Source organism: Xiphophorus maculatus, chromosome 5 (genome assembly GCF_002775205.1).
Source record: "Xiphophorus maculatus strain JP 163 A chromosome 5, X_maculatus-5.0-male, whole genome shotgun sequence".
Taxonomy (NCBI): Eukaryota; Metazoa; Chordata; class Actinopteri; order Cyprinodontiformes; family Poeciliidae; genus Xiphophorus; species Xiphophorus maculatus.
This window is the reverse complement of record NC_036447.1, coordinates 23427761-23443879: the sequence shown is the minus strand read 5'-3', so window position 1 is coordinate 23443879 and position 16119 is coordinate 23427761. Positions and strand designations below refer to the sequence as shown.

The following is a 16119-nucleotide window of genomic DNA, read 5'->3' as shown; positions in this document are numbered from 1 at the left end:
TTTGGGCACCGCTGGTTTATGTGAAGTCCAGATTTTGTGAAAAGAGAAAAGACGACTACATGCTAGTCTGTCACGAACTTTCATCCATGACAGGATGAAAGGGTAAAACCTTCTGACCAGCTTTCAACGAGGCTATGTGGTGGGAACAACTAACTGCACCCTGGACAAACCCATCCCCACAGGGAAAACAAGTCGGATACAGGTTGCCTTTTCCTGCTGCATTAAAGTAACCTCAGACGGACGACAAAACAAAAACAAAACAGCAAAGTAGCTGCAGGGTTTCAAACACCACAGAGGACAAACTCCGAGCCATTTCCTCTCACGCCCATCTGCATCTTCATCCCTCCTCCTCCTCTCCCCCCTTCATTTCTCCATTTTTCCTTCACACATTCCCATTTCCTCTCACTCCGTTGTGTCACTGCTGTTGTTCCGTCAACTTTCCACACGCAGCTTTTCTTCTCATCTGCACCCCCGCCGTCAAAGCTGACCTTTCGACTCGCCTTCATCGCCGCAGCTGAGCTGGCAGGGAACTTTTTCCGGCAACATCCTGCTTTCCGCGCAGACGCTTCAACACGCTCACAGCTGGAAGCTTGAAGGGATCTAGAAGGAGAACAACAACTCTTCTGTCGCCCCCCGTTCTCATCGCTGGCTCGGCCTCCTGAACTAAGAGCAACAACTTACACAAAATGTAGGAGTCAGAGGGATAAAGGAGAGCAACGGATGTGGTGCTGAACATCAGCGTGAGAGACAGCGGTGTGCTGGATAAACTGTGCCAACTTAGCAGGGCTCTTTTTGCTCAAAATTCACCTAGCCTAGCATGGGTTGGTAACAGACACGAACCAGTGGAAAAAACGAACGTCGTCAAGCCATCTGGCGATAAATTTGCAATAAGGCTGGCTAGCTAGCTAGCGTATGTTAGCAGGTAGCTCATGGTACTGAAGTCACAGGATGTGATGAAGATATCGACTCAAACCTTTGCCTGACAGAAAAGTCCCACAACAAAACAAAGAAACATTACTCATCCTATATGAGAGGATGAGGTTAATGCTCTTGCCATGATATTACAAAATTTAAGACCTGTGCTGAACATTTTAAAGCCAATGTTTTTAAATGAATACAAGACATTTAAAGGCCTGAATGTTAAGTATGTGTGGCCAACCTGAAATAGACGACTTCTGATTGCACTGGATTTTATGAAATGAAAGTTGCCTGAATAAACATGTCATATAAAAAAAACAAAAACAAAAAAAAAAAAACATTTTCTAATCATCATTAAGCAGCTGCTGCTTTTATGTGTACTAATAAAAACGTGGGTCTGTTAGGAATGATGGTCTTTTCAGTTTTTTGATTTTTACAATGGTTGAGCGCTGTGCACATCTTTTTATTTTTGTTGTTTATGTATTTCTGTTTGGGGGTGCAGTGGTAAATCAGACCAAATTTCCTTACATTTGGACTAGCGGCGATCGGCCGACACATTCATGAGAAACCGATCTGACTGACTTTGCTAAAGGTCTGGGAATCAGCCACTGTCCCCGTTTGCTCTGATGACTGACTAGCAACTTTGTTGCTGTATTTAGCAACTTTTGAGACAGAAAACAATCAGTATCGACTAAAATTGGAGTCAACAGCTCAGGCTTTTTAAATGATCAGTCATGGGCCATAAAACTGCGATTGGTGTACAATTCTTCCCACTGTTCTTGACAGAGAGACGCTGCCACTCAATGGGTAAGCATCGACCACCTTTACTAGAAGTGCCAACAAATGCGGAGGACGACGCAGAGTTTTAATCAGCCCGATGTCAAACGAGTTGATAAACTCACCAGATTATCCAGCATCCTCATCAGAGACTCAAACTCCAGCTCTCCGATCTTCCACTTGTACTGGCCGGCCATGTTGACATCCGCCGCCGCCGCCACGGCGAACACGCGGGATTTGTACTTCTCTGGGTCCAGCACTATGAGGTTGTCCACTCCTCCAGCACACGAGATAGCATTCACCTGAATAAATAAATAAATAAATAAATAAAGTGCTTTGAGCTTCTGTTGCCATCTAAGATTTCAGATCAAACACTTTAACTGGAACTCATCTTATTTAACTTACATGATTCAACAAAACCAGGGAGTCTAAGAGTAAATCAGCCCAGAACACGCGGAGAGGGACGCACAGCAAACACGCCCCGGGGGGATTTATTTGTAGAATTTAAGCCGGGCTTTGCAAGATGGATTAATGTTTTTCTTTTGGTTGACAGGGTGACAGTCATTTGGGAGATTTGGTGTGCTGTATTACAGGAGACAGGGAGGAGGAGGGGCGAGCTGTCGGCTCAAATCCGCCGTGTTTACAAGCGCTCACAAAACACATGAGCAAAGACCGTCTGGACTTACGTAATTTGAGGATGAAATTTTATTTGAGTTAGTAATTCATTCCCAGTTATCATCTAGGTGGGATTTCCCATCCTTCATTAGGATAAATAAAACCGCTACAGTGGCTTATAATTACATAACGTTCAGAAACTTTGAAAATTTTCACATTTTGTGACATTACGACAAACCTGAATGCATTTTATTGACGACCTTGCATAGTTTTTCTTTTGTTTTACAATTGTGTATTACCTTGTGTTGGTCTATCACATACAACAAATAACTTCAACTAAAATGGTAAAGAGCTAATGTTTTTAAACACAAACAAAAACGCTAATTCAGGTTTTAGGTTTTTTTTTTGTTGTTGTTTCAAGAAATAATTGCACTGAATTTCCACAATGACACTAAAAGTCCCAAGAGGCAATTTTAGATTCTTGGCACTAGCAAAAAAAAAAAATTAAGGAAATAAAATGTGTCCATATTCTTTTGGCAAAAAATAAATGTTTTTATTTATTTAAAAACTCAAAAATAGCTAATAGGGGTTTCTTAAAAACAACAACAAAAAACGAGTGGACAGTTATCAAAGACCAAGTTGGTTTTATTCAATAAGTTGTGCGACTTTTGTGGCTCAAAATGACATTCATTTGTCTGGACCATGTACAGAAATAGCTCAGTAAAGCTTGTGGTTTCAACATGACATAATGTGGGGAAAAAACTAATTATACTGTTCCCCTCTTCACAGAACTCCTAATATTCCAATTATAACACTGTGTTTTGCCAACACTGTCCACATGGCGAGAGATTAAAAGTGTGTGGATTGTTTTTTAAAATGGTCTGAGTGGAGCAACATGAAAGCAGCTGGTGGGAGATTAGATGTGTTGGGAAATCAGCCGGTCGGCTGAACGACGAGGGGAGCCGGGGATGTGCAGCAGTACCTGGATTTCGCAGGCGTACTGGGCGTTGTAGATGTAGTGAAAAGCCTCTTCGACGGTTTCCCCGAGAGCGACCACGCCGTGATTTCTCAACACCAAAACCTGCACACAAACCACACACACACACACAAAAACTGCAGGTCAAAAGGGGAGGTTTGTTTGTCTAGCGTGCTTCAGGTCAGACACACAAAAATGATAAATTAACCCAAACACGGAGGAAACTCCCACAGGATGCGCCGCTGCTTCCTATTTCAAAACGCACCCTGCCCTGATAATTACGTCTTTATTTTCTTAACTTGAACTTCCAGATATAGAACTTCCTCTGGCTTAGATATTTTTAAAAGTCCTGCAGATAATGTTTGGTTAACGATTATATAAAAAGACTGAGGGGAAGTCAACCTTCGCTGTCGGGCCAAGGGCTTTCTGCAGCTCCCTGCGCTCCTCCTGGTCGTCCAGGCTGCCCTGATAGTTGTAGTAGGCGACATCTCCCAAGATCAACGCTTCCTGGGAGATTGGCAGGAGGCCGCACTTCATCGATGACACCTAAATGGGAATAAAGGAGAGGAAAAGACAGATTATTCCTCACGCCATCTCGTCAAAACGAGCGCTTGCAACAAGAACAAGTGTGGGGTGAGCTTACAGCCGCAGTGGCGGGAGTGTGAACGTGTATGATGCAGCGGATGTCCGGACGCATGGAGTAGATGGCGGCGTGCGGGCTGAACCCGGCCGAGTCGATCCGCAGGGTGGTGGAGCCCTGCTCGATCACGTCCCCGATGATGTTCACCTTCACCTGAGAGGACGAGGACAGTATGTCCAGATCAGGTCCAGGCATGTTTGTAATTCAATTCAGTTTATTTATGTAGCAGCAATCCACAACATGTCATCTAAATACACTTTGTCATTACTTCTCTTTGTTCTGCCACAGTAATGCAATGTTGTTTTTTTTTAAATTGTATTATGTTTTTCAAATGTACATCGCCTTGAACTGCCTTCCTTGCTGCAGAACTGCGCTATACAAATAAACCAGACTTTACAAAAACACCAATTAATCCATTCAGACATACATGCATATCAACTGATCCTAGACATCACACAATGCAGTCAAGTTCAGTTTATTATTCAAACTAGCTAAAAAAAAAAAAGTTTCAGGCTAATGAAACCCAGCAGATTGCGTTGAGACACTGTGTTGTGTTGCTGTGTTTGCTGCAATCTCGTGTACTAAGCATGCGTGTAGCAACAGAGGAGAGGAAAAACTCCCCTTTATCAGGAAGAAACCTGCAGCTTTACCGGGCCCCCCGTCTTTTATGAGCAACTGGTGATTGAGAATACAGAGCACTGATCCGAGAAAAGCTTCTGCGCTTAAGAAAACTAACAAGTTAAGGACAGTAGCAGCTGATTGCTGAAGAGCTTCAGTAATGAAATTTTCTCTCAGGTTTGGCAAACTCCATTAAACTCAAAGGATGATCAAGTCAGACAGGATGGACTTTTATTTGTCCAGACTCTATGTCACGGCAGAACAAGGACGAAGGCATGAAAACAAAAGTGAGTAGGTCTGGGAAAGGTAGCTAAAGTCCACCTTTACGCTGTCGCTTTCAGTGTCAACATGAATGTCAAAATCTCTCACTGTAATAACCATACCACTGTTTAACACTAAACCAGATAGGCAATCTGAAAACAGCTCAACAAAGTGAGTGTAAAGGCCAGCTGAAGTGTTATCTGTCACAGAGGAAATGTTTTGTGGTAGCTTTCTTTAACCTAGCCTAACATTATATTAGCATCAATACTTTTTGTATTGATGTTACATTTACATATCTATGGTTATTGTCTTTTTTGAAGAATTGTTTTTATTGTTGTACTGCAGCTTGCCCCTGCTTCCTAGAAACATTTCTCCTATCGGAGACTAATAAATTATCTTATCTTATTGCTCAGCACAGACACCCGTCCCAGATCAGCGTTATGGACACACAGATCAGGACATTTCTGGTAGTAATTCTGGTAAGTTAGTCTATTTCCAGATATTTTCACTGCAAACTTTTCACTGAGCTGGTTTAAGGAAAAGTGGAGCGCATAAACATCTCGACAGCTCTCCTGAGAGGAAAGCAGAGAGGCTAAAGGAATAAAAGCAGACCCAGTAAAGTGAAATGAAATATGCCCACGCAGCGACGGATACAAAACCGGATACTCTCCCTTTAACAAAGGCATTAGACCAACTTCCTGACATAAGTCAATATTATAACAAAAAATTACATTATCTGCTCCTTTAGAGGAAAGAAACTGGAACACCAGCGGGAACACTAATATATTCAGGGAATGGACATGATGTCCTTTGCATGGACAACTTCATTACAGGTCAATTAGTAGTAATTGCATTACCTGACAGAGGAACCTTAAAGGGAAAGGGAGCTAGAAGACCTGGGGGGAAATGTCAGAATCCAGTATTAATCTGATATTTTCTAAACTGTCAGTGAGTTTTTTGTCAAATCAATTTAAAGAAGAGTGCTGATGGATTCACAGCTGGACCACAAAACCAAACGACGAGGCACAAAACCAAAACCAGTCTGAGAGCTTTGACGAAATGAGGAAAACCACAGCAGAGGTGATGAGATGGGAATATTTTCACAAAGGGTTTAGTTTATCGAGAGGAGGAGAAGAAAGTTACGCTTTTCGACTGGCTACGCTTCCAGACCACATGAAGTTTTGGTTACAACATAACCAAACCCCTTGTTTGCACTTTTACATGACAGACAAACACAAAGTTGAACATTATTGTGAAATGCACAAAATTTTGTGCAATAAATTGCCGTCTGAAGATAAGCTAGAGTCATCAACCTCAGAAATTTGACTTTTTTTCCTACATTTAGGTACAAGACTGATAAAAACGGTAAACTGAGCTAAAAATGACTTAATGTATATCAAACTGTATTCATCACACACGTTTATTTTAGATCCGTGTGAATTTCTACCGTCACATCCTTAAAGTGACAATGTTACAGCACTGGTCCATAACTTTAGTACGTTTTTTTAAAATGGTTTATATGTGCTTAATGATTTTACATCGTAATTAATGTGTTAAACGTCGCAAACCTTGAATCAGACATTGCTGCTTCCATTGCATCCTCATGTTTTGAGGCTATCCCTTCTCTAAGACTTAATCAGAGGGATTCAGAAAAACAGGAGAATAAATATCGAACACCAGTTTTATCCGACCAGCGACTAATAATACAAAGAGCCGAGGCACAGCAAATCCCGGACTTAAAATACGACGTTTACTCATCACTTTCTTCACAGTTGTTTTTTTGGTGTAAGAACATTTTGGACCTTAAAACCTTCATTCTTCTTTTTCAACTTCAATTTTCTCCCTGCCGCTATTTGGGTAAAGAAATTCATATGTAACCTGTACCTAAATAGCAGTAAAAATCCACGCAGTCAATAGGTTTTGCTGTCCAAATTGTTGGGTTGACCAGACATATACGCCCTAGTCGAAGCTCGACCTTTCCGCTTCTATGTGGGTGTTTCACCAGATGACGTTTTATTGATCCGTCACCCCCCCAGATGAAGGCGAATGGTACCAGTCGAGCATAAATAACATCATATTCATCTCTGCACAGACACAGACGGCTGCCAGGCTGTTGAGCATTGATTTGGTTACATCACATGTCCAACATATCGCTTTGCTCCGTCTGTCACGCCTTTTAAATTGTGTCCTGTCAGTCAAAAACAAGCTGCACATCTAAACTTCAAAAACAAAAATAAAGGTGATGCAGCTCAGTACAGAGAGGTGGATAAAACATCAGTAGCTTGGTTAAAAAATTCTTTAAAACATGTAGACAAAGACAAATGGTAGAGCTTTGAGTTAGAGAATGGATCGGCAGGAATATGATTATCATAATAACACTGAGTAATGCTGCAGTTATTGTGCTTTCACTATTTTCACATAACAGGAAAATGTTTAACGCGATTGAATTAAAGATCTGCTGCATCAACCTTCCAGACCTCTCAGGTCTTCTGGTTCTGGTGCTGTAGAGCAGCACCAGAACCAGACATGAAGAAGCAGCTTTCAGCTTCTGTGCACCACTAATCTGGAACAAACTGCCAGAAAACTGCAAAACTGCTGAAACACAGAGTTCCTTTAAAATCAAGGCTAAGAACCCACTTTGATTCCTAGAAGGTGAAACATTGATCATTGAATTTGATGCTTATTTGACAAAATATAATGCTTACTGCAGTTTCATAATTATGAAACTATATTATGTTTTAAGGCATAAAGAACTTTGAATTGTCTTGATGATTAAAAGTAATATGCAAATAAACTTCTCTTAATTGCTATTATTTATATAAAAATATATATAATTAGTGCTGAAAATACCAAATAATTACCTAATGTTATGACATGTATATATTGTCATTTTGTTTATTTTTCCTTGGAGTTGCACTGGAGACTGAACTACAGTCTTTTTACGGTGGCATCCAAATGGGACGTCACCGTAAAATCCAAATGACATCCAACGGGAATTTGGGGGAACATTTTTAATTTTCACTAATAATAATAATAATTAAAAAAAGTAATTAACCGAAAATAATTTGCCAACTCTAGCTGTAAAACATTGAATAAAAAAATATTTATTTGACATGAACTTTGCACATTATTAGCATTGCTGCTAATGCACCAGAATTACCCAAAAGGATGCTTTGTTAAATCTCCCAGCCTGGAAAAGAAATTAAATAAATAAATAAAGAGCCAAATCGCCTTTTTTGTAAGCAAAGTTAAAAGTATTGAGGTCATTTTATCAGGCAGCTGACAAAGAGTTTGTTACACGTCCTGTACAGGTGGAGGAAACTTTGGTCACGTCGGAAATTTCAGCAGTTTTGAAATCCCAACGTCTAGTTCTGGCTCGGTAATCAGTCCCTATTTTCTACTTGGGAAACATGAAAGAAAATTCTGCTGCAAAATCAAAGTACCGTAGACTACGTCAGCCAAGTCAGAGCAATTGACTAAATTCCATTAAAAAGAACAATTACAGTATATTTTGTATATTTGAAACCTTTACTGAGATCGGACAGAAACTGACCAAAGTTCTTCTCTCTCCGTTTGTTTCTCTCTCTCTGTTATTCTCTCTACACTCATCTGACCCCGATGCAACCTCCGGAGTCTTTATTCCGGATGACTTCCTCCTAATCAATCTCCATGCTTCTCCAAGTCAACCATGTAACTAGAGACCTCAAAGCATCAACACAGGCTGAAAGAGGAGAAGGAAAGGAAGGAGGGAAGAGATTAGAGAAGCAAATAAAGACAGAAACAAAACATGCAGAGAATGACGCATGTGACCAGAGCTGCACTTTGATAGCTTCCCCTCACTTTTATGCACAATCCTAAGAACGACGATCAGACTTTCAATATTTTCTAAATAGTCGTCGTTCCTATCAGGAAAATATTTAAATAATATTCCTAAAAATATTGAGAGGACTGTATTGATTACGATTAACTCTCTTCTTCTTCTTCTGTTTTTTATGGTGGTGACACAATGTTCTCACCATTCTCTGTGAACATTAGCTACTCGGCTGGTTTAACATCGACTCAAATGTATCCTCGATATGCAGAGGTATAAATTCCTGAATATACAGCAGGATGTCACCATTATTGCAACCAAGTTCGCATTTTGCAGTTGCAGTACTCTACACACTGATGTTGCAATTCAATAGACTGGGCAGCTAAAGTTTCAACTTTCCATAATTATTTATTCTTTATGTTCTTGTCATATATAGCTACAGTGGACAGGCCTTATGAAAGCAAGGAAGGAAGAAATAAGAAAGGAAGCAAGGAGTGAAGGAGGGACAGTACGAAGGAAGTGACGACACATCATGGAAGGAAGAGAACCAAGGAAACACTGAAATAAATGAAGTAATAGAAAGAGTAATAAGAAAAATTAAAGGAAGGGAAGAAGGAAACATGGAAGAAATTAATATAGGAATTATAAGAAAGAAAGGACAACATTATGGCAATGGAACAGAGTAGACCCACTAGACATACAAATGTTTCTCTATATATCAAATTCAACACAATTTGCTGAGTAAAAACTTTGCACATCATCTAGAAAAGCAGGAAAGAGACACACTGGAGCTCAACTTCTTCCAGTCACTACAAAGTTTGACTGTCCAGAAGAAACGTCAACACAGATCACAATCACTGTTCCAACCCGTTCCGCAGGTCAGACAGAGGAAGTAAAGATCAAGGGTGAGGGCCCTGATCTTTATTCTCGTTTTGTTACCAAGACGAGAATAGCCCTTCTTCTTCTAAGACTGGATCATTTGAAGAAGCTCAAATGCAAGACTGAATCAATAAATGAAGCTTAAAAGTCCAAGAAATCCAGAATAACAGCAGCAGAAGCCAACAAATAAACACCTGACTGTTTACTCTGACGTTTGAGATAAAACAAACACCGAGCATTCTGTGAGCCGAAACCAGAGGTAAACTATCTTCTTCCTGTTTGTTGTATCTGATGACAGACAAAAAAAACAAGCTACATTTTCAAGTGTCACAGGGTTTCAGAAGGTTCCACCAACTCAAATTTAAGACGTTTTAAGAATTTTCTCAAGACCCTTATGAATGGAATTTAAACCAAGACATAAATCTACAAAAGAAAAATTGCATATTTTATACAGTAGTCCACACTTTATAGCACAGAATGAATGTTGCCATTGTTTGCAACAGAAGTGAGGTTGTGGCAAAGACAAACGCTGTCCAGCCAACTGGAGATAATTTACACTTACCAATGATAGACGCCAAAACGCTAGCTAGCAAGGGTTTGTTAGCAGCTGATTGGCGTTGGCCTAAACCGCCTCAAGTCAGAACGCAGCACAGATGTTTGCATGTGACTCAAGCTTTTGCCTGACAGAAAAGTCCCGCAAGAAAAATAAACTACATAGAATATACGAGATTAAATAGTCCTGCCATGACAAAATTTAGGACCTGTGATTAGCCAACTTCAATATTTTGTGTATTTAAGACTTTTCAAGGCCTTCGTTTAAAATACATGAATGTAAGACGTTTTAAGGGTGTGGGAACATCTTGTGTCAACATGAGTGGAGCCAGTGACTCCGAACATGACAAATACAGATAAACCCAGTGGAAACTTTCTGTAAATAAAAGATTCATATCAGGTGTACCTGACATTTCTCACATTTCTCAAGTCATCAGCAGGAGAGCAGCAGTAACAACTAGAGAGCAGATCGCGCTGCAGCAGCCTGAACGTTTCTTACCAGGTTTGATGCAGACGCTTCAGCGAATGACAGACCTCTGGGGATGATGAGTATGTGGTCCTGTTCTTTACTCACTCGGCCCTAAAAGGGGAAACGAGGAGGTCAAATGTTAGGTTTTTTATTTAAATGTCAACCTAAAGAAAGAACAATACATGTGACCTACTAACTACCTACTAATTTCCTTTTTTTGTGTTACTTTGGATAAGCTGCTCTGAAATGAATAACTAAGAGCGCCCATGTTTTTTTGTTCAGATATTTCCGAGAAACATGCAGTTCACAGATTTTTCTTCCAATTAAACACCAGAAATAAAAATACTGGGGTTTTAGCATGATTTACAGATTTAAGAAATAGCCATGAGTTCATATTTCTAGCTATATGTGGTGGTATATTTGTAAGCATTAAATCACTGAGTTCATTTGCTCTGTGGGCATATCAGTCACTCATTCAGACCTTGGTAAAAATGAGTAAAAACCCTGAAAATAACTAAATATTTTAGTGCATTACCATAATCTTTATGTTAAAAATGTGAAATAAAAACAATTCAGAAAAATAATTCAATTGGGGGAAAGATCTCATGTTAGAAATAATTGTTGGTGGCCACCATTAATGGCTTCTCAACAAATCTTACTACATAAATGGGGCATTTTTTATTTTTATTTATTCTGTACGTTTTTCCCTGGACTACAGTGTTAATGTGATAATAGCTGCGTTTCCATTACAAATATGCGCAAAACTTTGTTACTTCGCTAATGTCAAATAAACATAATGTCACATCTGCAGCGTTTCTATTAAATAAGAAGTGCAATTAAATTCACAAGTCAGTTTTGTAAAAAACCCCAAAACAAAACAAAAAAACCCTAACATTTTTAACATGTATTTCTTCCCCCACTGATTAAACATACTCAAATAAAAGCTGTTTACTCCCACTGAGAGATTCTGCTACTACAATTAGAGATTCATTTATGTTGAGGCTTTTTTCTCGTCTACACCGCACACATTAAGCGCTGTGGGGGTTTTTTTGTCCCCCTTCTTCCGTTTTGAGCTGGTCTTACTGTGATGTAGGAGTTGGCGAAGTGGGCCCAGCTGAACAGGTCCACCAGTCTGTAGAGGCTGGCCAGTTTACAGCGCGTCTGCTTCTCGCCTTTCACCATGGAGGCGAACTCCACCCCGAACAAGTCATTAATGGGAGTCACCATCCCCAGACCTAAATGAGCACAGTTGAGTCAGAAAGGGAGGAAAAATAAAAAGCCCAGAAAAGGCAGGTTATAAATGCTGTTTGTACGGATGAGGAGGTTTTAGAAAGAAAAATGAACTTCACTCAGGAACAAACCCTTCTAAACACATCTGGATTTTTATCTTCTGGTCCATCTGGCTCCTCGCTGGAACCCTAAATTACTCTGCGATGTTATTCAACCCCGACCCCTCCTCAGCCGTCAGCCTGAGTATCTGTTAAGGAGGGTCTGAAACGAACTGCTACATTGCCTTCAACGTCTAATTCGGCATTAGCTGTGCATTCCTGCGCTCTGATTGGAAGCAGACTTCGCATATGGACTCTTGGACGAAACTCGGAGGAGGATCAAAACGCGGTGAAGTATTCCCGGCTCTTCCGTTGTCTGGAGTTGGGACATCTAAGAGCATTAAAGCATTTTGGAGATGGATCCGTTTTCTCCCAATACTGATGGCGTGACGTTTTGCTTTTTATCTGCTTCTCTTTTTTTTTTTGAGGCCGACCCAAAGTGGTTGCTCTGTGGGCAGTGACAGCTTGCTCTCATGAAGTCTTGTGTCTGGTTACCGTGGGTGACGGGCCAGGGCACAACAAGCACTTACTGAGAGGGGAAGTGTTGAAGCCGGCCACCGAGCTGGCCATGATGAAGTCGGCGATCTGCCGGAGGGCCAGCAGTCCGGTCGGGTTGTTCCCTTTCCGCTGCTGCTCCTGGATCAGACACTCCAGCTCCTCTTTGAAGGCCTTGAGACAGAAAGAGACGTGAGCCGAGTGAAACTTGTGTTCCCTCAAATCTGTTTTAAATGCTGACATGTCAGTGAAACTGGGTTACGTTTTTCACAGATTTGGCTACAATTACAAAATTTCCACACATCATTTACCATTTTGCAATCACTTTTTTTAATGGGATTTTGGACATAAACATGAGCACAAAGAAAGTACACCAGGATTACCTTAAACCAGCCCCATTTCACAATCTGTTGAACTGAACAAATACAAATCATGGTGCTTTTGAATAAATGCAAACTCTTTAAACAATTTTTATTTATTTTTGGCAAATTTTGCTACCTTTATTTTACATATAAAGGTAAAAAAAAATAATAAAAACAAGTACTTTTTATGATTTGTTCTGTTTTAAAAGGTCCAGTTCAACCTGAATTTGAACTTGCATAAAGTCTCAAAGCAGAAAAGTTAAAGATTTAGATGTTTTTTAGAATGAGTGTGCATTTTGTCAAAAATGAAACAATGTTAAAACCACATAATATATTAGGCATTATTAGATTATTGTCCAATTAGAAAATTGAAGATGAAAATGCAAAAAGTCAATGTTTTTTTCCACACATTTCCAGACTTGGGAAGAGGTGAAACAACATATCCTATTTTTTCCAGACATCAGCGGCACAGACGGTTTATAGGTTGATTTCATTTTAATTGCAAGACTGAATAAGTGATTAAAGTGCAGCAAGCTCTTCTTCAGACAGTGGTGTATAGAGGGGCAGCGCTGCTATGCATTGTGGGTGTCATGCTAGCTTATGGGCACATTACACCAAACAGGAACAACACACCCATAGGAACAGTGCTGGTTAGTTATTATTTCATTAATATTTCACAAGACGTTGATTTTACCCATGTTTACATGCATGATTAATGACTCTGTTTACTTGAAATTATTGCTATTTTAATTTTAACAGAGTTGTGGATGGGAGGTTGAAACAAATATTGTAATCTCTTTGTTTTACCTATAGCGTCACTTGGTCAGACATGAACATTTTCAAGTTAAAAGTAGGGCAGCAAGTAGCAATTATTATAACAAACAATTAATCTCATAAAAAAAGTGGCACATTGTGCAGTTTTACATTTATCTCTAGACTAATAAATTACTAAATTAGTTCATTTGTTTCAATAATCGATTGATTATGATTGACCCGATTAATCGTTCTATCTCTACTGAAGCATTACTTGTTTAAAATGAAGCTTGTATTCAGAGGTTTCGTTGTTTACCTTTCATGCGGGAGTTGATGTTTGTAATTAGCATTTCTTTTTTTAATTTAAGAAAGTCTGTTTGGTGCAAAAAGCTATAAAATGGAAATACAAAACGAATGCATGGACAGGACGGTGAAACACGTGATGGGGGCGGAGCCTAGCAGACCGCGCCACACAGCCGGATGGCGGTAAAAAGTAGAAACATTCAGAAAGAAACCATGTCAACAGGAGGAACAACCAACAGGACGACTGAGCAGGATGTGTTAATCGTAGATTAGAGATCCTCCATGGGTGTCGGTCGGACTCCTCCTTACAGGATCAGCAATGGCTGGCCACACAGCAAGACGTGTCAGGATTGGCCGAGTGGCTACCTTACTCTTCTACGTTGTGATTTGCTTATGCGTGTGAATGTGTGTGGGTCTTTGTCGCTAATCCTCATGTTCAGGCCACAGTTATCTGCTGAGTTCAGGGACTCAATTTACTGCATTTCATGTTGACAGTGTCTTATGTAAGAGCAAAAACAAACAGCTGGCTGAACGACCATTCAGTACTGACACACTTTATGTTTCAGAGCAGGTTTTCTGCTATTTTTTATTTTGTGCTAAGTATGAAACAACAGAGCAATTATGAGACTTGTCGGGGAATACGAAAATCAAAGCAAGACCAGACTGCAGAGGTAACAACATAAAACATTACAGCAGGTATCTGTTGTATGCGACTTTCAGGAAGGTGCAACAGCCTCCGTTTACCGGCTAATGTCATTAAAGCTGTGACCAATGCCAAGGATTACCCAGATGGACAAACACATACAGTCCAGTTAAAGTCTGTCAATCTGTGAGTTTGAGATGTGAGGATTTGGCTTCTCCTCACACACAAGAACAAGCTTCTATTTTTTTTCTTTTTAATGTTTGTTTTTTTAAGTTTTTTTAAATAGAATCTCCACAGCTCATCAATGTGCAATACTGTGTACAAACCAACCGTACCTGAAAGTGATTGAGTTTTATCATATTCATTTCATGTTTCACTTGGAGTGTTTTTCTGATGAAAACCTCAATCTTAGTTTCATCTGACCAAAGCGCATGGTTCACATTAAAGGTCCAGCTGAGGTTAGAAAACTTCACACATTTACATTTGTAACCGTAGAACAGATGGACATTTTTTTCTAAAATGCCTCCTCAGCCATATTGGACACCTGATGTCTCCCATGATGCCACTCTTTTTACTGAATATAAGAGATGGACCATTGTGTCACGTCATATTTGTTCCCTAAGGAAACAGAAAATCACGGATAAAAATGTTCAAATGCTTTGAATGTGTAAGGGGTAAGAATAATCCTGACAATTTTTTAAAGGCTGGATTTAAAAAGGACTTCTGAGGGAAATTATGCTACTGCAAATCACTACAACATTTTAAGGTTTTACGCACTTTATTTGGATATCTCCATGCAGACTCTTCAAACTAACTGGTCCGGATCAGCTCCTGATTGTCCATAAATATCATTAAAAACCAAAAAGGTGACTGCAGAGCGTAGGTTGAAAAGGTGCTCTACTGCTGAATTACATAAATAAAAACAGATTTCTTTTACAGCAAATCACACTTTCCATTTTATTTCACTGCAACTAGAACGTCTTTCACACTGTATTTTATTTATTTATTTGCCATTTCCTGGTCTGTAGACATAATCTTGGCCAGAAATCACTTTGTTTGAGCTGCTGTTTAATGTTGGCTAAATTTGGCTCAACATTTATTGAGGTTTTCACCAACTGCGCCTCCACCTATCCATTAAAATTCCAGGCTATAATTTGGAAACACCCCAACTACAAAAAGATTCCTTGCTGCTACATTTAAGAGTACTTAAGTATGGCAAAATGATGAATGGCAATCAATTTATTTAATAATGAGTAGTTCCAGCTATCATAAATGTTCACTTTGGGTATAATGACTTTTATTCACAAAAAACTTAGCATGCCAGTCCAAGTGGTATAAATTAAACACTAAAACTGTTGCCAGGTGAATAGAGAAGCAGCATTTAAAAAGATTAAACAAAAAATAGACACTTAATTTACACATTCTACACCTTCGACTCATAATAATAAGTAAAGATGAACCAAACAATCCTCAGCTGATAGAAAACGTAAAATTTTTAGCTTGATCAATAACATGATCACAAGTGTGAATTAACCAATCAGAAGCTTACAAACCAAGACATCTTTGAGGTTTTCCAAACTGCTTAAAGGCACAGGTGGAATAAAGAAAATACTAGAAAACAGGTCATGACAGTTTTATGTGCCAACACCTCCAGTATGGCAACATTAAATATTCATGCCTTCATTTCATCTCACCACTAACGCAACAGATGACATGCTC

General features: G+C 39.5%; 1 protein-coding gene across 7 annotated transcripts in view; it reads right to left on the bottom strand.

Moving 5' to 3' along the window:
• Window positions 1-16119, bottom strand: part of LOC102216510 (gamma-adducin) — a 113550-nt gene that overhangs the window by 16835 nt on the left and 80596 nt on the right. For all 7 annotated transcript variants that reach the window (XM_023334603.1, XM_023334605.1, XM_023334604.1 and 4 more), the window contains 7 exons: window positions 12375-12513; window positions 11600-11751; window positions 10547-10627; window positions 3930-4079; window positions 3689-3832; window positions 3293-3391; window positions 1821-1997 (listed from right to left, as the gene is read on the bottom strand). In XM_023334603.1, coding sequence (XP_023190371.1) covers window positions 1821-1997; window positions 3293-3391; window positions 3689-3832; window positions 3930-4079; window positions 10547-10627; window positions 11600-11751; window positions 12375-12513 — 942 coding nt within the window. The remainder of the gene's footprint in view (window positions 1-1820; window positions 1998-3292; window positions 3392-3688; window positions 3833-3929; window positions 4080-10546; window positions 10628-11599; window positions 11752-12374; window positions 12514-16119) is intronic.